At 36.4% G+C, this 21502-nt stretch overlaps 3 protein-coding genes across 3 annotated transcripts; 2 read left to right on the forward strand and 1 right to left on the reverse strand.

The window, feature by feature from the left end:
* Positions 1-968: 968 nt before the first annotated feature.
* On the reverse strand, positions 969-11704 carry LOC119984223 (dynamin-related protein 3A-like). The gene is made up of 20 exons (XM_038828070.1): positions 11327-11704; positions 9769-10051; positions 9650-9678; positions 9447-9548; positions 8739-8807; positions 8394-8453; positions 8006-8119; positions 7750-7798; positions 7518-7627; positions 6660-6752; positions 6188-6280; positions 5961-6098; positions 4679-4792; positions 4450-4545; positions 4250-4289; positions 3856-4004; positions 3616-3762; positions 2692-2744; positions 2492-2591; positions 969-1675 (listed from the first exon to the last, which is right to left on the reverse strand). The coding sequence occupies exons 1-20, from the start codon at positions 11702-11704 to the stop codon at positions 1403-1405; spliced, it is 2490 nt and encodes an 829-aa protein (XP_038683998.1). The 3' UTR covers positions 969-1402.
* Positions 11705-15492: 3788 nt separating this feature from the next.
* LOC119983451 (polygalacturonase-like) lies at positions 15493-16967 on the forward strand. The gene is made up of 4 exons (XM_038827128.1): positions 15493-15912; positions 16038-16327; positions 16430-16658; positions 16752-16967. Exons 1-4 carry the CDS (start codon positions 15493-15495, stop codon positions 16965-16967), a joined length of 1155 nt encoding a protein of 384 aa, XP_038683056.1.
* Positions 16968-18749: 1782 nt separating this feature from the next.
* Positions 18750-21434, forward strand: LOC119983576 (hemiasterlin resistant protein 1-like). The gene is made up of 5 exons (XM_038827250.1): positions 18750-18899; positions 20015-20074; positions 20215-20298; positions 20421-20596; positions 21094-21434. Exons 1-5 carry the CDS (start codon positions 18878-18880, stop codon positions 21190-21192), a joined length of 441 nt encoding a protein of 146 aa, XP_038683178.1. The 5' UTR covers positions 18750-18877; the 3' UTR covers positions 21193-21434.
* Positions 21435-21502: the final 68 nt, after the last annotated feature.

Raw genomic sequence — 21502 nt, forward strand, 5'->3', positions numbered from 1 at the left:
ATTTTAGTCTCCTGCAATGCAATGAAATCACTATTTGGGGATTTATGCCTCTTTTTTGTCATTTTCTCTGCAAACTGTATTAAGATTTAGCTCTACCAAACACACTACACTATAGATAAGCTAACTTATAAGCTCCTCCTAAAAAAGACTTCAAATTGAAATTTATTTTAGAGTTTTTTTCTTCTTTCCTTTTTCTTTTATTAAGATAATATTATAAATTGTTTAATTATTAATATTAATTTTATTTATATAAAAATATGTTGTAATTTATTCAAGGCGGCCAATGAATTAAGAAAAAGAAAGTTCTTAGACTTTCTTCCAACCCTATCATATTCTCTATCATCGCATGGTCTATATCATATTAGGTGTAGGGCTGATTCTATCTTTGTGATTGGTTATATGGATACAGAATTGGTGAATATGAAGTGGCTGTTATATTAGTTTTCCTTTGATTTCTCTAGTTATGTTGTCTACGGTATGTATAATTTACGCAGGCCAAAAAGAGCAGGAGATTGATTGATGACCCAAATTGCTAAAGCTATTTTGTGCAGATGAATTGATTCAATTTATCTTCCCAAGTGCCTAAACCGGAATATCTGCTGTACAACTCTCATCTAGGAATTCTACCGTATACTCTATCAACCATACTCTGTGCCAAACAACGGCTTAAGATCAGCTTTTTCTGAGAGGATATGGCACATACTGAAGAAAAACATGCAAACAAAAAATCACATTTTATTACCACAAAAATTAATTACATAAATTTCTTCTTCTTTTTTTTTCAATCTCCTCTTCAAATATCCCCATTTATAATATCATACAGACAAGGCAATCAAATAATAACTCTTCAAGGCAACAAATTAGAAGAAAACAAACATGAGTTTATTCAGACATAGCAGAACCCAAAGAAAATCAATTACAGCCTTGCGAATTACGGGTCCAGCCTCTGTACAGACATAACCAAGGAGTGGAAGCAAGGTCCCAGATGGCTTGGCTAGCTCGCTTGAGGTTAAACATGTAAGTTTAATTGTCAAGAAAAACATTGACCATTTATATTAGCCACAATATTGGCTATAACACCTGTGATGAGTCCCCTCAGAAAGGAACTCATCCAAAAAATATGCATAGATATGAACTGCTGACAAGAAAGGAGATCATTTGCTCCCTGTTATTCTTTCTGGAGACTCATAAAACAACGCAATTATAAACCTATATTGCCTACGAGAAACATACAAAAAAAAGATTTTAGTGCGAACATATGTAGCTCTAAGAAAACTAATTTTGCCACCTAGCCAACTCGGAGGACTAGATAGTCTAGATTTCAATGATCTTGATAAATACGCAGAAGCACGTTCAAATGAATGAAATGACGGTGACCAATTCAGAGAGTCGAAAGGTGGGCTCACAAATCAACTGGTGGATAGAGACCAGTCATGTAAGAATGCCCACTTCCGTTGGCATCTGCATAATGTGACTGCAGCTCACCAGAGTGAGAAGCCTTCCGAGATTTCTGGGTTTTGGGGGACGGAGTGTAGGAATAATCATTCATGCCACTGCTAGTAGAATACATTGATGAAGTCGGCAAACCGTGAATCTTGGGCAAACCTGTCGTATCGGCACCCACACTGTATCCTCTCTCAACTGTTTCCGTTTCCAATGGCAATTCATCCAATGTCTATCGTAAATAATAAAAAAAGAGTTAGACAAGCCATTCACCCTTAAAGGACTGAACAAGGAAATGCCAATATAAATAACAAATCAAATCAATGTGTGGGTGAAGGATGCATTCAAACCCAAATTTGATCTTTCTTCCCCCGCAGCCACTCACTATTAATTTCTATCAGGAGAATAAAGCTTCTATTAACTATAGGAAATAGATACCTTTTATTTTGCCAAAATATCAGGAAGCAGAGGACCAAGATCCCCAAAGGGAATGGGGAATGGTTTGGAAGATGCAAATCAAAAATTGTAGTATTTGCAAGCAACAACATTGTATATGTAGTCAACAATACAGAAGGATAGAACTGCCAAATATATTTACTGTGGCACGCAACATTTGGAGGGATCTAGTCAAAGCTAACTCTAAGACTACTTGCATTAACTAAAAACCCACATTTATTTCACGAACAGCTCGTGTTAACCATTTGTCCTCCAAAGAAAATAACAGCAACTCCACGTCTCCACCAACTCCACCATGCATGTGATGTGAATGAAACAATGCAATCAAAATTTTCAAATCGTAAGGAGGCTCATTCAGTGAGGAACCTTTAGCAGAACTTTAGGTGTATACAGGTCACACAAACTACACTCATCACACATGCACAAGCAAGAATGCATGCAGCAGTGAAACAGCACTCAAGGAATCTTTCTTTCCACTGGTAAGTTTGATGCAGAGCACTACGCTCTTATAAGAATTAATAACACTTAAACCAACAATCTAAATTCCCAGAGCGTAAGTTGACTATCAAAATACTGCAAAAAAAACACATACCCGGAATGCCTGTTGAAGAACTCGGAGCATTTCTCGTGTGCGCTTTCTTTTCGTCGCTACCTCCTCAGGTTCCTGTAACATCTCTTCGAACAGATTCTCTCTGTTTGGACACAAGACGCAGAGGACAATCAATCTTAACACAGATGAAGACAAAAGATGCAGTGGCACCAATGATACAAAATCAAATAGTAAGTCATTACCTGTAAAGCTTTTTAATGAAAACGTTGTGAAGCTCACGTTTTGTGTGGTTTACCTAGTATACAAAAATCAATGGTCAAAAAGCCAAAAGATCAGGTCAATTTAAAATAATAATATTGCCGCTAAATAAAGTGATATGGCAAGCGCAAATATTTTAATAACTATACCCACAGTCAAAAACTGTGGAATAACTTTATGTGTATACTTCGTAAATTAGAGAATTACTGTTGGCACTAATTTGCACGATTATAGGCACAAGTACAGTGATTATAAGACTATTCCCTAATTCTAAATCGGTAAATTTTGCCATTTTTATTTTAAATACAAAGGTTAACTACAGTGTGCCACATACATAAACTAAAGCAAAAAAGCCTACAATTGTCTACGATTAGAAACCCCTGTTCAACACAAAATGCATTGCTTCCACTACATCAAAGAGAGAGGATGTAAATCAACAGATTGCAGAGAATCTGTTCAAGGCTTCACAAACTGGTTTAGATTCAAATTTCCAAATCCCTTGTGTCACCCACAACATGTTTCACTGGGGCCGCCTCTCCAGATTAATCCGCATCCTGATTAACGTCATACAATTTTAAGACAGCCTATAACAAAGCTACACTTCTGGTGTTATAATTCAGTATGTCCTTTTCAAATATTTATAATACAGCATGTCTTAAATACAGCAGCATCTCATTTCAGAATTACTGCTGCCACTAATGGTAAACAATTCTCGTGCACAAGGCTCTCACAGTGGGCGAGGTCCGGGACATGCAGGATGTAGGTAGACATTACTCCCACATAATATGTGGAGAGGCTGTTTCAGGATTTCAACCTGTGATCTCTAAAGATGCATCCCTGCCAGTGATTTGTTACGGAAAACAAATTATGGGCAGATGAAAAGTAAGTACATAGAATCGAAATATTACCAGGAAGTGCATAATTGCTTTTGGTACGGAATCTTCAATGTTCTTTAGAACAATGTCATAGTACGATCTCAACAACAGTTTTGTGACAGTAATTTCAATAGACTCCTGCTCTGAACGGTTTTCCGAGGGCCTCAATATGGTTGGGGGCTAAGATAAAGGTAAAAAAACACACTTTTAGGAGAAAGAATGTTACATCAGTATAATCAGCAATGTATCAGAAAGAGAGCCTCATGAACGTACTTCTCGTAAATGGATCATGGAGAAAGCTTCCTCTAGGCTGTGAACAGGTTCGGTATATGACTTGGTTGTTGGAATCTCTTTAGCAGAGGCACGGTTATCATTCCCGCCGAAAATCGACGAAATTCCCCAGCTTGAACCACCTGGGGCTCCTATTTTATTCATTTGTTCAAAAGTTTAATTTATCTCATGTAATTTTGACACTTCATAAGAAAGATAATAATCAACACTTTTTTTTTGGTAAGTGATAATAATCAACACATCAAATGGTTAAGGAAAAAAGTATACCCAACGCATTTTTTGAGTGCATGCATGTGCCACACACACATTATTGTGTGTATACTAGATATTAAATAAAGATAGATTTCAAAAGTAATTCATCCAAATAACATATTACCAGCTGGTACAGATTTTTCATCACCCACGGGTCGTACTCCCTGTAAACCATTCAAAAAGAAGGCAAATCAAGTCAACCTTCCAGTTATCGACAGTTCATAATTTTTAGCTTATTTTCCCAGCACTGTACAATAAATGACAACAGCATATGAGTAGTTTTCACACACTTGGTTGTGCAGCACAGACATAAAATTCTCTAACCTGATCAGGAACAATTCCATTTGCAGGTCTTGCAAGAATAGCCCGAGATTTCAGACTTCTCTCAGAGGCTGGCACCTTTTCAGTCTCCATGCCATCCTAATTAACAAAAGAAGTGACATAACAAAGGAAACAATTTTTTTTAACAGACCAAAGGAAAGAGAATAAGTAAACTGACTTGACACATACACAGCCAACATAGAACAACAGACATGCCATAATGAACATTTACCTTTTGCCTGGATCCTGGAAGAGCAACCCTGGAAGACTTTATTTGTTGCAATGCGCTATCTACAGCCTTGCTCCCGCCAATAAAATTTGGATGAGAAGTGTTTATGTAGTCCATCTGGAAAATGGAGTTGTTACATTAGGCGAATCCCAAAATAGTTAAAGAGCTATGAATGAGTTTACTGGAATAAGTAATCAGTGGCCACAGGGTCATAAATTTGGATCAACATCGTTGTTACGCACATCACATAATGATGTCATGTAGAATGAACAGCGCCAAAAAAATAGCCAGGGAGTTCCTCCCAATATGCAAGCATGGTTAATCCCACTTTTCAACAATATATATATAGTTCAATCATGAGCTAGGCATTGATAAGACGTGGATAAGTTTATCAATACTACTTTCAGTAATATATATCTACTAAGTTTGGATACAAAAAGACGAATCCACCCTGAAGCAACAGAACAGCGGAAATAGAGAAGGGAAAATGCGAATGTAAACAATGCATGGAATCATGGATAGTTCAATGAATAAAGACTTGTTATTGAGAGTTCTGTTATGTTATGAAATATGAATACACAATGATAAGAATTCAAGCCTTGACACTACAAAGATATTAGTTAAGCAAACAGAAATCTTAGGACAAATCAATGTTGCAAAGACATACCTAGCTACATACATGTGTGTGTGTGTGTAATGTAATGGTGACACTGTGATCATAGGTATATATACGTACATATATGTGTGTGTGTGTGTGTGTGTGTATAGATGTATACATAAACATGCAAAGGTAGAGGTGAGTAGCTCATGCAGCTTCATCCAATAACAGTTACGAGATTAAGTTGGCACTTTTTAGGGCCCCCCTTAATCAAAAAAGAAACTTGGCTCTTTACTAACTAAACAGTGATGGAGCACTGGTAGACCTATTACTGAGATGTATAAGAGGAGAGGTCCTAGGCAACAAGGAGGGATAGATGGCTGAATAGGAGGGAAAAATTTGTTGCTTTTCTATTAGTGTATCATGTCATCGAATAGTTTCTATAGTTGTAGCTTAAGAGGGAGTTAGGAAGAAAGAGAGAGGAGACTTTTGGGTAAGGAAAGTATTGGAGGTCTTATGCTTCTCGAAAGCGAGGAATGTTGCTGTTTTTCCATTTTCATTCATTGTAATTCCAGTTTTTACACTATCAAGATCAATTACACGACATTTTCCTCATTTTTCGGTCTAGTATCTGTTGATACTTATCATGTGTTCATTAGCAATTGTATTATCCAGTTGCTTTCATACCTCCATTTCAATGATGTGGCCAATCATTGTCTCTGAGGGTTCAAGACCCTCTCTCAAAAAGTTACCAATAACTTCGTCCATACGCTTTCGCAGAACAGGAAATCGCTGCAGTTCATTCACCAGACATCGGTGGCTAATCTGAAGAGAGAACAATTGAAATTGAAATGTCAGATGTTCAAATGATGATACGGCAACACCATATAGCAAAGATGGAAGTATAATTCTACCTTTATCAATTCATCATATATAAACCTCGCACACTGAAGGCTTGGATCTAATAAACGAGATATCTGCCTCCGGACAAGAACTTCAAATGGCACCTAGCATAAGGAAAAATAAAAGACTAAATACATGATATTCTATTCACGTTTACATTTTTCCCTTTTGGATGGGGTCTGCACGTAGTTGCAGAAGGGCGACATAAAAAGCTACTTGGATTCTGTAAGTACAAATATTACCAACGTAGCTTAAAATAATATTGACATGAGTGCCAATGACAACATAAATGGTAACGGATGCCAATGACAACATAAATGGTAACGGAAAATGATATCTTTGAAATAACTAAACACGTAAAAAAACTGGTTCTTCCACATTTTAATGCTTCACGTGTCACAAAATTTGTAAGGTGGAGGTGCAGCTTTGATGACAACAATGATTGATCGATGAAGTTGATGATAAATACTAGATAACACCTACTTCTGGCACAAATAGTGCAGATTTAGGACCCGTTGCATTCTGTATGGCAGTTCGAATGTCATCGTCAGTCAAACCCTCACACGGATCAACCTCCTGCATGAGAGATCACAGTCAACTGGTTGATACAACTGAAATTAGCACCCTCATTGAGTTTATACAGAAAATAGTTGACAAAACACAACAGGATCCCACTCCATCTCATATTTGGTTTTGGCTTTGTTACCATTTCACTTTCTATTTTTAAATAACAAAACAGCATTATTTTATTCGAAAAAAGAAGCCCACTTCTCGTACGATGCATCTTTTCCTACGATGCATTATTTTCTCTCATTCAAGTATCATTTTCGATTCCAAGAACCCATGGAGGGGAAAAAAAAACAAACAGCAGGACTTTTTAACTAAAAGTATCCATATCCATTCTTGCCTGAGTATCCTATCTTATCTATGCTACTATTTAAAAGCTCAAGAATTTAGAAGCACAGAAATACACATCACTTCCTTGTTTCCACATAAAACTGTATATCATGGACATTGCAGCCGGTATCCACCAATCAATAACTCCATTTGACTGCTGAAGAAAAGATTATTCAAGTTTCAATCTCTCTTTATAAGACAAGCTATTTTTCTCACTTTACACAGAAAAAAACCCCAAATTAAAAATTAAACATATTCATCAGAAAATTGCAGGAAAATACAAGAATGCTCACCCATTGGGCCAAATATTTACAATTAATTTTTATTTCAAAAAGATTGAAAGTGAAAGCTTGTATCATGCACCCCCAACACATAGCACAGAAAAGAATTTCAAATAAGTAGCAAATGCTCAAGGACACTTTATAGGTAACCAAAAAAACATACCTCTAAACTCTTCACAAAAATATTTTGGAAAATATAGTGTATTCGTGCTCCACCTGACAGCTCAGTAGTGGACATCTCTGCATTTTTCCCCTCCACCATTGAGGAGAATGCTGTTTCCAACAAAAAAAATCACAACTGAATCAATTAGCTGTTACAAGATATCCAAAATTCACAAAGAAGAGGTGCAATGTAGACGCAGACAAAAACTTAGAGTACGCAGAACTAAATTTACCTTCGGAGTACTTCGAAAGAATGTTGAGAAGAAGAGCCCCCTGACCAGCCTATTTGATTGCAAGAAAAGGGGGAAAATAACTAAAACAAACATAAATGTAACATACACATAAAAGTAACTGAAAACAATCTGCTAACATTAAAAAATTTGCATAACATAAAACAAATAAACGTGTCTTTCTACAAGGATGGGGAGAAAGAGAGCCTTCATCTAAGTTGTAGGGCCACAGTTGAAATTTGAAACATTTATTACGTGCCTTAGACTCTGTGATGTCGCCATAGCTTGCATGTTCCTTTGCAACAGAAACCAGAGTAGAACTTATGCGTGATTTCAGCCCTGGAAGTATTGCCTTGATATGCTGTACCAGTATCTGAAGATGAAAATGACATCATAAGGCACAGCCATAGGATCACAGATCAAAGAAAATCTTATATTCACGAGTTCAAACTGAATTTTAAAGCCAAGACCAACCACAACGATCTAAAAGGCAATTCAAAAGAGAGTAAGATGCCCAAGTAAAAATAAGATAGTAGCAAACACTAGAAAGGGGGTATTGAACTATTGATCCACATCATTGAAGGCAATAGCAATTGTTGAACAGAAGAAAGTCAAAAAATATTGTATATAAATTTTAGATTTCTTACTTGGTTCAACTTCTTTGCCAGTTGCGGGACACCACAGCGATCAGCCATACCATTATATACCTGTTCATCGTAAGAAACACAATTATGAAATAATTTTTTTAAACAACTCCCGTGCACAAGGCTCCCGCAATGGGCGGAGTTGGGGACAGGCAGGATGTGTGTGCGCAAACCTTACCCCACATAATACGTGGAGAGGTTGTTTCCAAGAATTGAACTTGTAACCACTAGGTTGCACCCCCCGCAACTCTATCACTGGGCCACATGTTTGCCAGTAAAAATATAGAATAATTGGCAAAAAAATCCATATAGGGTTATTTGAAATGGTTAAGGATGCTGCAATCCTACAGGACGATTCCGGAAGAACTTCTCCTCAGCCATGAGTGCGTCTTTTATACTGCGGTTGAGCATGATATCCTGTTTAAAGAACAGTTTTGAAATGTCAAAATCTTAACCAGTACAGTAGGTAGACATCTACTTGAAATTAATCTAGTATAAGCATCTTCGTATGGTTGAAGAGACTAACATTCTTCTAAAAGTAATTTACCATAAAAAAAACTAAAAATTATCAAAAGTCTAAAATATAATGTTACATAATAAAAACAAATTAGATCTCCACCAAAAAAAGTATTATTACACGTGCTAATACTCAAATTAAATGTAGCACACACTTCCGCACAGCCTACAGATCCGTCCCATTCAACCTCAATAAAATAGCAAATTTAAAATGATGCCCGTTCAGCCAAGCAGTCTAGCTTCTATTAGAAACAATGAAAACAGTCCACAAAGTTATGAATGTCATCTCAAACCAGGATAAACAGTCTCCAAGTTCAAAATCAAATTGACCAATGGCTCAAAAGGATCAAGCATACTTTGCCATAATCATATACAACAAGAACCTTAGACACGGTGAGAAATCTCCCAGGAAGAAAGGATAGAAGAACCCATAATAACTTGTTCACATGAGAAACTTCTATTGAATGTGGTGCCTTAAAGGTGTCTCAGGAAACAAGCATTTTCATTACAAGAAAAAAAAATTAGCATGGCTAGCATTACCTCCTGACTACGATTCACAACACCTATGAAACCAAGTCGAAGGGGAATCACTTTTCCAAGCAACAGATGACGGGCATCAGTTCCTCGGTCCATAATATCCAACTGAAGCCATGGAGAGGTAAGCAAAACTTATCGATAACTGAAACAGTAAATATCATATAGCAGAATAAGTGAATAACAATATTTTTAAGTTCATATGTGACCTTTGTAATAACACCGATGGTTCGATTACCTGCATAAGGAAAAGCAAATTGCTAGAGTCATAAGAATTAGGATGTAGTTAATAGTCTAAGAGCTACCAAAAATATATATATGAACTTGCCATCAGGATCGGCATTTCCAGCAATCTGAAGTGCATCTGAGTTTGCTAAATCTGAATTTGCTGGTGTAACAGCTAAAATCAGACAAGTTGGCTGTTTGATATATGACATGATCATTGTTCTAATTCGTGCTTCAATGTCGAAGGGCTGGTCACCCACAGGAACTTTTGTTATGCCAGGAAGATCCACAAGTGTGATATCAAGTACATTTGGAGAAAAAATTTTCAAACGGATCTGTTTGTCTGAAACACCTTTGTTACCCCCCACTTCCCTATCCGTCTCAGCCTGGAATAATTGAGAAAATTGTAGATGGGTGCTCATGATATTAATAGCTACTTCAAAGTTATATAAACACGCGATGTTATACATGCTGGTGTGAAAGAGAATAAGTGATAACACTGTGTAATTCCAGACCTCGGAGAAACTAAAACAGCTTCCGAACTTTGGTTTGAAAAAAACTTTAGTAAAATAAAAGAGAAAAATATAGTTGACAACGCATGACACAGTGTATCTTGCTTCAGCAGCTCATATGGCATGTATAGCAAGTGACAGCATGAGTTGTATCTACAAAACTCCATCCCATTCCGTTCTTGCAATTCTAGTCAATTCCATCTCACTCGAGACCTCCTAGCTATGCACTTATGAATTTTCACAGAAAAAGCATGACAAATCCATTTCCAATGTCACTCAGATTAGCTAACCACCCCACATCTCATAATGTCACATGCAGCTTTTCTACATGATACTTTCAGCAACTAGTGAAGATATATTGTCTAGCATGATAGGGCTTCTAACAGGATTTGCTATTTCCCTTCAGCTGTTATTTTATTTGGTGTTTTAAGTTTTTAACAATTATTCCTTATCTATATAGTGTGAAGTGACTGTACAACATCCACAAGCACATAGATATTGATTTATTTTACTAATTCATAGGGCATCCCATATTGACGTCCTTACAGAGGAAAAATATTATACAGACACATGACATGTTTTCTCTTGGACACATAATTTGAGTGAACAGGTAATCAACTTTTCCTCCATATTTTCTGAAATCTATCTACTCTACTTACTTTCTCCACTATATGTCGCCCAATGTACTTCAAAAATTATTTTTCTTCGTGCCCTTCCTGCTTGCTGTGATGTGAGACAGCATGATTTTATTATCAGCCAACTACTGCATTGAGATCTCTTCAACTCAATCAACAAAACATACACACTGTTTACATTGTTTCCTTGACGCACCCCCGCATAATAATATGAAGTCGCCCAAACGAAATCACATAACAAAACTGTGTTAATTTGCTATCAAATCAAAATGGCTTTCTTCTCTGGTAATAAAAATGGTTTGCCAATGTGTTAAGCTTTTAATTTATTCAGCTTCACTGGCACCCGCCCGCAAAACCATCTCAGTCTCGCATACATTGTAACATGCATTTGTAGTTCTTTCTTACGGCGCTGCAACAGAATCTAGCCACAATCTCATTGGATTAAAAACGCCTCCTCATTCTTTAAGACTTTCTCCAAGACCAAACAACCACATAAATAAACAGCATCTCATACCTGAATCTCCCTCCGGATCTCCGAGAAATCGTAGAACCGCTTGCCAGGCAAGTGTAGGAACTCCCCCCACTCCTCGTCGGCGCCGCCGTCAGACTTCCTCTTGGTTTGCAGCAGCTGCAACACAAGCGGTCGGCGCGTACAGATATCGGAACCTCGCGGCAAGAAGTCCCTCCCGACAAGCGCCTCCAGCACGCTGGACTTGCCACTGCTCTGGCTCCCAACCACCGCCACCTGCGGCAATTCGACAGTCGACTGGCTCCCAAGCTGAGCAAATATGTCTTGCAGCTTGTTCACTATCGGGATGACCGACGCCCCTATAGAAGCCGCCGGCGATGCCGACTGTGATGATGTAGTCGAACCTACTGGTTCCTCTGCCATGGAGGGATCGCTTGGGGGGAAGGACCCTATGTTATTGGAGTTTCTAGAGAGAGAATGTGCAATTTGAATGTGAGTATGTGGAAGTTGAGAGATCTTGAATGTGTGATTGGAGGTGGGGTGTGGGGTTTGAGTTTCGGTATATAGGTTAAGAAGGGAAACACTGGCGTACGCTGCAGGTGTTAGGAACCTAAACTACGCACCTTTGGTGTTTGGGGAAGGTGATTAGCTGCGATTTTTAATTTCAAAATAAATGGTAAAAATTAGGTCATTATTGTTTATTTCTTTTTTACTTTTGAATATACTTATATACCTCCTCCGAGTCCGTGGTTTGGCCGACAAGTCATTGGGGGGTTTTGCTACATTGGAAAACTCGGAAAGCTAGCTTGTGGGGCAAGGTAGAGTGAATTAATAATATATTTTTTCAGGTTCATTCATAAACTTCCAATTACTCGCTCTAATTCCGGTTTTAATTCTCTCCCAAAAATCATGTTAAATTATGAATTTTTTTAAAAATAACATATTAGAGTTTAGGGTGTAGGATTTATGAAATTACCAAAAAATTTAGGATTTAGGACTTAATTTTTAGCGTTTAACTTTTTTTGTGTTTTTTTTTATGATGTAATATTTCATTTGGATTCAATTTTTTAACAAGTGACATAAATAACCCAAAAAAAAATCGGAGATGTTGCTCCTGGACCCCATCGCTTATTCACCCTCCACAATTCTGATCATGGGTCTACTCCCTACAGGGACAGCCCGACCCTCTTGAGCATATGGAGGTCATTTTTATAACAAATATTTGATAAAAAAAATATTCAAAAATATTTAGGGTGGGAAAAGTCTATCTGAGGGCAACACTGTCGGATTTTTTTTCGTTATTTAATAATTATGTCTTCAAGAATATGAAAAAAAAAATCACTAAAAATCAAAATATTATATAATAGAGGTAAGAATTAATTGAAAGTTTATTTACAATTATTGTCAAATGATTTTTTTATGAAGCCGGGTTCAAATGATCAACGGGACATTTTACTATCGTTGGCATGTATTACTAGACATGAATTAACATAATGATAATGGGGGATTAAGAAAAAAGAGTAAGTGTACAAATGAATAAATTAAAAACAAAACATAATAAATACATGATTTAAACTAATATATATATATATATATATATATATATATATATATATATACATCAAAGTAATATATCTAAATCAAGCTAATAAGTAAACTTTGTGCATTATAAATAAAAATGTATCTATATATAAGTAATAATATATACGGGTACGGAGTGGGTTGGATTTCGACAAACCCGTCCCTGTACCCATTATTTTCCCCATAAAAATACTTGTCCTAGTCCCCGACCCCAACCCATTAACTAATGGAACGTACCCGTCCAGTTTGAGGCGGGTCATGCGAATACCCATCGGGTATGAGTATTTTTGACATCCCTATTCAAAAAATTAGTGCCCATGATTTATTCTATGCACTCCACTTTTCATGCCCCAAACCATGCACGTTAACCTTTTTAATTGCAAATTTTCTTGCATTAGGCTCTAATTAATTGTGTTTCAATTCCTTTTCTGTGCTTAAAACGATCACGGCATGCCAATTGAAATCGAGAATTCACACATATATTGTACACAAAAGGAATTAATTATAAGTGAATTGGCGGGCTACCCAATCCATATATATATGTACACATTGTATAATTATCTGGGTTGATATATATATATATATGGTGCCTTCCATATTAATCAACAAAAATCAATCATCCTTTCTATTCTCCTCCTATTTTTTTCTTTTTTTTGGAAAGAGGTCTAGAGACCCCAGATTCATGGCTAATCAAGTGGTCGTGAATATACAAAAATTATATATGTTTATTCAAAATTTATTCCCCTCCCTTATTCACATTGAAAAACACACAAATATACCCTAATAAGAAAAGTTGAAATATGACTTTACTTATGCATATATGTATATGACTAAGGGTTTGGAGCGAGAACTTCTTAACCCGTCCCCGTACCCGTTAGACAAACCCTTAACCGTCCCTGCTAAAATACTCATCAGGTATTTGAATCTTCACCCCATCCCTGTACCCGTCGGTGCGGAGAATCCCTACCGCCAACTGTAATGTTAAGAACTCCAATATTTGTAAAAAGCTCGCCAATTGTAATTGTGTAAACTCTAGTAAGTGTACAAATACAAGACATAAATATGAGTAAAACTATTTTATATATCTATATATATATATGTGTATGTATGTATGTATGTAAATATCAAACTAATATACCTAAATCAAGCTAATAAGTAAACTTTGAGTATTATAAATAAAAATATAAACTAATAACATGTACGGGTATGGAGCGGGTTGGATTTCAACAAACCCATCCTGTGTCCAGTATTTTCCCCATAAAAATATTTGTCCCGATCCCCGACCCGTTAACTAACGAGACGTACCCATCCAGTTTGAGACGGGTCAATGGATCATGCAGGTACCCATCAGATACGAGTATTTTTGACATCCTTATTCAGAGGAATTTGTGCCCACGATTTCTTTCATCTTTATACACTCCACTTTTCATGCCCCAAATCATGCACGTTGACCTTTTTAATTGCAATTTTTCTTGCATTAGGGTCTAATTAACTGTGTTTCAAAATTCTAAAATGGTATCAAAATCAACAAAAATCAATCGTCCCTTCTATTCTCTTTTTTTTTTTTTTTTTTGGAAAGAGATCTCAGATTCATGGCTAAACAATATACAAAATCTATATATGTTTATTCAAATTTTATTTCTCCTCCCTTGTTCACATTGAAAAACAAATGTACCCTAATAAGAAAAGTTAAAATATGAATTTACTTATATATATATATATATACATATGATTAAAAAATTCAAAGATTCGGATAAAGAAAAACAACATGATTTTTTGCACTCAAATTCAGACATAGGATGTCAATGGGGCGGGTTTGAAGCGGGGACTTTTTTTTTTTAATTTATATTTCTCATTAAAATGAAAGTGGATGATCCAAATCGGATAGTTATATGAGTGAAAGAAAACAGCTTCTAAATTCGCAGTAAAAAGAATAAGTCTCATTTCCTAGGTACAAGAGTAAGGGGAAAGCGGGTTGGATTTTGACAAACCCGTCTCCATACCCATTATTTTCCCCATAAAAATACTTGTCCCAATCCCCGACCCATTAACTAATGGGACGTACCCGTCCAATTTGGGACGGGTCATGCGAGTACCCATCAGGTACGAGTATTTTTGACATCCCTATCCAAAAAATTAGTGCCCATTATTTCTTTTTCTTTATGCGCTCCACTTTTCATGCCCCAAACCATGCACGTTGACCATTTTAATTGCAAATTTTCTTGCATTAGGCTCTAATTAATTGTGTTTCAATTCCTTTTCTGTGCTTAAAAAGATCATGGCATGCCAATTGAAATCGAGAATTCACACATACATTGTACACAAAAGGAATTAATTATAAGTGAATTGGCGGCTACCCAATCCATATATATATGTACACATTGTATAATTATCTGGGTTGACATATATATATATGGCGCCTTCCATATTAATCATTTAATTAGCAAAATTTACATTTGACTTTATTTATGCATGGAAACTCCATGAAATCAAGGAATTCATGATTGATCGGCTTAAAGGCCAATTTATTCTTTCAATTAACAGTCAAATTGATCCTATAAATACATCTTCAAAAGGATTTCCAATCCACAAAAAAACGACTCTCAAATCTCTTCTTGATACAAATTACTATGGAAGAGAGATTGTCATTTCTGCTACTTCCCTTGGCATTCTCTCTTCCATTGATAGCATTTGCATCACAGCTCAATGTGATGAGCTATGGAGCCAGACCAGATGGCAATACTGACTCGAGCAAGGCCTTGAGCAGTGCATGGGCTCTGGCATGTGCCTCCACGAGCCCAACCACCATTTATGTTCCTCAAGGAAGGTTTTTCCTTGGCAATGTGTTGTTCAAGGGTCCTTGCAAGAACAATGCCATCTTTTTCAGAATTGATGGCACACTGGTTGCTCCCTCTTACAATACTGCTCCCAATTGGATCATGTTTTGGCATGTCAATGGTGTCACCGTCTCCGGCGGCACTCTCGACGCCCAAGGCACATCCTTGTGGGCTTGCAAGGCCGCTGGCAAGAGCTGCCCCGGTGGTGCTACGGTATATATATATATATATATATACATCTATAAACATATATATAGTCATTTGATCTTTTATACTTGTGGGTTTCATTTAATTACATCCCTAATTTTTTTTTTTGGTATTGTTGGATATATGTGTAGTCGCTGGAGTTCACAAATTCAGACAACATTGTGATTAGGGCACTAACATCCTTAAACAGCCAAATGTTCAACATTGTTATTAATTATTGCAACAATGTGAACCTACAAGGAGTGAAGGTGTCTGCCTCTGGAATTAGTCCCAACACTGACGGCATTCACGTCCAGGGATCCACTGGCATCACAATTTTGAACACCATGATTTCCACCGGCGATGATTGTATCTCCATCGGCCCTGGCACCAGTAGCCTTTGGATAGAGAATGTAGTTTGCGGCCCCGGTCATGGGATCAGGTAAATAATTTGATCATCTTATATGGTACAAAACATACATAACAACATATATATATATATGCGCTAAAATACTAATGTGCGTTAATGTATTGACATATATAGCATCGGAAGCTTGGGGAAAGGCTATGAAGAGGCAGGGGTAGAGAATGTGACAGTTACGAAAGTTCAATTCATCGGTACGCAAAATGGAGTGAGAATCAAGTCTTGGGGAAGATCCAGTAATGGATTTGCTAGGAAAATTTTGTTCCAACATTGTACTATGAATAATGTCCAAAACCCAGTTGTCATTGATCAAAATTACTGCCCCGGCAACAAAAATTGTCCTGGACAGGTAAATCTATCATATATATGTATATAAAACTTGATTATTGTTCTCAAATGAAATGAAATATGATATGTAACATCATTGGGATTGACACTGCAGGCTTCTGGAGTTAGAATAAGTGATGTGAGATACCAAGACATCAAGGGATCGTCGGCAACAGAGGTGGCAGTGAAGTTGGATTGTAGTAAGATGAACCCATGTAGTGGTATTAGAATGGAAGATGTGAAGCTTAGTTTCCAGAACAAACCTCCTCAAGCTTTTTGTGTTAATGCTGGTGGAGTCACTTCTGGTTTTGTTCAGCCAAGATGCTTGTAGTGGTGATCAAGAACAATACCACTACATTAAGTATTATATTGGTCTATTAATATTGATGCTAACAACAAAAGAACCCCATTTGAGTACTAATCTATTAATAAAGATTCATTGCACTCATTTGTTTATGTTCCATTTTGTGTTTTCTTCCTGTTAATTTTGGTTCCAAAAGACAACAATTAGTTAAATTAATCCTCATTGTTTATAGCACATGAGATCAATTGCATTATATATAACCTTACACACAAAAAATATCATTATATATAAAATACAAGTTACTTATATATGTACTCCGGGAGTTTGTTCTTGAGTTAGATTCTATTAATGTGGTTCATGCTTTGGTCAAAGATGATTATTTAGATTCTAGAATGAACAGAAGCGAAAATCTCTTATGGGACGGCTTGGGGTTATTCGTTGTAAACATGTTCACCGGACTAGTAATGTTGTGGCTCATACTCTTGCAAGAAGAACTATGCATATTAGTGGGAGGTCCGTTTGGTTAAATGGGTGTTCGTTGGATGTTGTTTCCCTCGTTAGTAGGGATTGGTATAGTTCTTCTATTGTTTAATGAAAATTTTCTTAAAAAAAAAAAAGAAAATATGAAGAAAAAAATATAGAAAGAAAACTGAGTTCCTAAAATTTCGAGAAAATTAAAATATGTCGTAATTGTGATTTATAATGGAATTATAATATTAATGCAGAGATCATGTAAGATTTGATTGAATAATAATAAGATGGATTATATGATATTTTAGGTTGACTTCCCTTTCACTTCGCCAAGCACTAATTCTGCACTAATAATAGGCACAAATATGTATTCTCATATGTATATGCATATGCAATAATTCTCCGGAACATTTTTATTGGGATTTATATAAGCATCTCTACCTTTAAGTCCCTAGATCTGACCAAATGATTGAAACTAAAGTTGATTTAGGGTTTAAAAGTTTAGTTTTTAGTGTTCTGAGATTTATGATTAGAGTTTTAGGGTTTAAGATTGTTTAATCAACTCTCAAATTTTAACATTTTAGTGTTTAGGATCTTAAAATTAGGGGTGACAAAAAATCGGTTCCGAGTCGGACAACATCACTTGTTTACGAAAATCTTTACATGTCCATACCTTAACTCAGATTATATTTCCGATATACTTAATTGACCAAACCATAATTGATTTAAATCCAGATAAGTAAATCGGACAATAATCTAATCCGGATTAGGGTCCGGACAAGTAAACTTATGTGTTTGGATAATGACCCGGTTTTAAACTGGACAAAAAATTTGCGTTTGGATCAAGATTTGAGACATATAACTTATGTTCAAACTTGATTTAATCCGGATCGAACAAATTTGGGCATCCAACAGAGTTTTGTCATTCCTAATTATATGTGCATATGTAGTCTAGATCTCAAAAAATTTAGTTTTTTCTACCACTGTTAATGATTTTTTTGTAGGTAGAAGTGGTTTAATTGTTTTGACTTTTCTGAAGACAAGAATCTTCCATGCCAAATTGGGGAATACAGATCCACGGCCCCACAGAAAACACCAGAAAAATTAAAAGAATTTTTGGTGGGAATATCCAAAAAATAAAAATACCATTATTTTCTCCGTTAATTGAAATTGACACGGTTTAAGAATATCCATTTTTTATTATTCTTGATAAGTTCACACGATACGCGTTATATTATCGGTTAGAAGAAGCCTTGGAATCGTATCAACAGATCAATCTCTTTACGCCACGTGGAGAATGCAGCTTAAACAGTGCACTTCGACCGTAGCAGATTACGGACCTTATCCCCAATATAAATTTAACAGTTCCAGGGTTTGTTGGACAACCATCTCTGTTGAGCCTTGGATCTAGAATTCTCTCTTCGTCTCCCAAGCCGTCGTCGCCGCCGCCTTTATCAGCAAACAAAATGGCTCGTCGCAGCTCCGGAGGTTCGTTTACCTACACAGATATATATATGTTCATGCTTTCCTATGCTATATGTGTGCTCAGAGATTTGAAATCTATTTTTTTTAGGGTTTTTGCCTCGTTTGTCGCCTCTTTGACTTCGATTTTGAATCTTTGATGTTTTATTATCTGAAAATTTGATTATATTGGGTTTAATATCAGCTCGATTAATGTTTTTTTTTTTATTTGGATTATGGGTTTAACCTGTTTGGGGATCTGTATGTAGATTCCACCTATGTGTACTGTTATATGGAGATTTAGTTTTAAGTTAGATCCGTAGAAAATTCAGTGCTCATGTTATTGTGTTGGCAATGATTTTGATTGTTTTATTGGTATTACCGAATGACTGATTAGATACCTTAATTTGGTACATATGGGATGTGAGTTAGGGACGTTTGTTTCAAGACCCAAATTTATTATTTATTTGTTGTATCCTTAACCCACCTGACAACTGAGCGTAGGAGCACCAAATTAATCCTTTTGGTGGATCTGTTGAAGTTTTCATTTTGCACATTATAGGCTAAAGACATACAATTGCAAAGATTTTCATTAGGTTCAATGTCTGATATCTGGTATGATGTCATTTCTGTGTGGATTTATAGATTTGAGGTCATGGAAATGCTATTAGACTGTATGCCCCTTTCCCTTCATTAGAGTTTATCCAATCTTGTTAACCAGGCTCCTCTATATTATCATGTTTAAATGTTCTATTAAGTTTCTCATTGCCACTAATTCTCTGTCTCCTTGCGTCCAACTCTCTTTTTCTAACTATGAGATTTTTTTTTTTGCTTTTGAGATATCCGGTGCCTTATTCTTTTGTTAGATAAGGAGGAATGAAAGTTGAAATTTATATTGGTTTCTTTGTACATTCACTTGTCCATAGCCTTTGGTGAAATGTGTAATCCTTGTTGGAGTGCACACCCCCCTTTTTTGGAACTTTTAAATATGTTAATTGTTTCTTTGTAAATAATGTTCAGTCAGCATGGTGGGGTTTTAACATGTACACACAAGTTCCAATATAGTTATTTGGTTTCATTGTTTTATCCTGTCCATGGTAGAAGATTCACTGCTAAGATTCTATAATCAACCTATTTTACAGGAAGGTCTGCCTCTCGTCCGGCTCCTCGATCGGCCCCAGCTCGTAACCCTCCACAGACTGGTACTGTTTATATATATATAAATTAGCTAACCTTGCACAAGTATTTTTTCTGAACAGATTGGATAATTTTTAGACTAGATTGTTGTTAGTATTCGTTGATTGCTATTGGTAATATGTATTTTGTGTGTGTTTTGAATCAGTTAACCAGGCTCCTCCCCCTGCACATGCTCAGGGTGGCAGTGGTGGATCTATGCTCGGAGGCATTGGTTCAACCATTGCTCAGGGTAAGTGAGGAAAATGGCTTTTTCTATATGGACTTAAATTTATGTTTACGTGCTCATCGGGATTTTTTCCCCCAATCAAATCTGTGCCTGAAATCTCTTTTGCCAATCTTAATTTTTTGTAGGCTTGGCTTTTGGTACTGGAAGTGCAATGGCCCACAGGGCTGTAGACGCAGTGATGGGCCCTCGCACTATTCAGCATGAAACGGTGGCATCTGAGGCTGCTGCTGCTCCAGTGCCCACGACAAATAGTCTTGGTGGATCTGATGGATGCAATAATCACTACAAGGCATTCCAAGATGTAAGCTCATTTTTGGCAGTTAGTTGTTACCTTGATATAGTGATTTGATATGTCTTCCAAACTTTGGGCAAGACTAGCAACATACAAACAAGCACCGAAAGAAAACCTTTGTTATTTTGATGTGCCATACTAGTCTTTGTGTTATATGTATAATCTTTAGTTCAACCCATAATAGTTAGGTAATTGATTGGTGTTGTCATATCATCTTGGTTCTCAGTTATTGGGAGTTAGTGTATCGTAAGAACACTCTTAATTCACTTGAAACAAACCTTTGGGTGTGTTTTTGAGCTGGCCTGCTCTTAAAATTAGATCAGCTATCATTTGTCATCATTTAACAATTAATCGCGTAGCATAATTTGTTGCCATGCATATCTCTGAATCTCACTTTATTTTGACTTCTATGGATGTGTTCTAATTTTGCATTTGTATTCTACTGTTCGTTGTTCATTGGAAATGGCACTTTTAGTTACACATTCTTAATTCCTCTTTTCTTGCAGTGCATAAACAGCTCTGGAAGCGATATCAGCAAGTGCCAATTCTACATGGATATGTTATCTGAATGCAGGAGGAACTCAGGCTCTATGATGAGTGCCTAAGTGCTATTGCCTCATTCACCTTGCATTGGATGGATCATAAGCTTTTATTGTTGTTTCAATTGTGTGGGATTTATGCAATATGAAGATGATGAGTCTGTCATTTATGCTTTAAGGGCTTATATTAATAAACTCATTATTGGGTTCTCCTAAACATGGAGTTTGTAGTACTTTATTCTACATAATTGGTGAATCTTGGGATCTTTAATTTAATGTTATCGTTAATACTGCACTGTTTCTGTTGATGCTTTGCTTATTGGACAGTGATAGCTCATTTTGATATGATTTTACTTTTATGGCCTCTCTCCTCTTT

Source organism: Tripterygium wilfordii, chromosome 18, assembly GCF_013401445.1.
Source record: "Tripterygium wilfordii isolate XIE 37 chromosome 18, ASM1340144v1, whole genome shotgun sequence".
In the NCBI taxonomy this organism is placed as follows: Eukaryota; Viridiplantae; Streptophyta; class Magnoliopsida; order Celastrales; family Celastraceae; genus Tripterygium; species Tripterygium wilfordii.

What these genes read in the sequence shown, in the direction of transcription:
- LOC119984223 (XM_038828070.1), bottom strand. Translation starts at nt 11,704, where the DNA reads ATGGCAGAGGAACCAGTAGGTTCGACTACATCATCACAGTCGGCATCG. An exon ending in TTTTTGTGAAGAGTTTAGAG is followed by an intron (nt 6,753 to 7,517) that starts GTATGTTTTTTT and finishes TCTCTCATGCAG; the next exon opens with GAGGTTGATCCGTGTGAGGG. An exon ending in TTCCAGGATCCAGGCAAAAG is followed by an intron (nt 4,546 to 4,678) that starts GTAAATGTTCAT and finishes TTTGTTAATTAG; the next exon opens with GATGGCATGGAGACTGAAAA.
- LOC119983451 (XM_038827128.1), top strand. Translation starts at nt 15,493, where the DNA reads ATGGAAGAGAGATTGTCATTTCTGCTACTTCCCTTGGCATTCTCTCTT. An exon ending in GCTGCCCCGGTGGTGCTACG is followed by an intron (nt 15,913 to 16,037) that starts GTATATATATAT and finishes ATATATGTGTAG; the next exon opens with TCGCTGGAGTTCACAAATTC. An exon ending in ACAAAAATTGTCCTGGACAG is followed by an intron (nt 16,659 to 16,751) that starts GTAAATCTATCA and finishes TTGACACTGCAG; the next exon opens with GCTTCTGGAGTTAGAATAAG.
- LOC119983576 (XM_038827250.1), top strand. Translation starts at nt 18,878, where the DNA reads ATGGCTCGTCGCAGCTCCGGAG. An exon ending in GGCTCGTCGCAGCTCCGGAG is followed by an intron (nt 18,900 to 20,014) that starts GTTCGTTTACCT and finishes CCTATTTTACAG; the next exon opens with GAAGGTCTGCCTCTCGTCCG. An exon ending in ACTACAAGGCATTCCAAGAT is followed by an intron (nt 20,597 to 21,093) that starts GTAAGCTCATTT and finishes CTTTTCTTGCAG; the next exon opens with TGCATAAACAGCTCTGGAAG.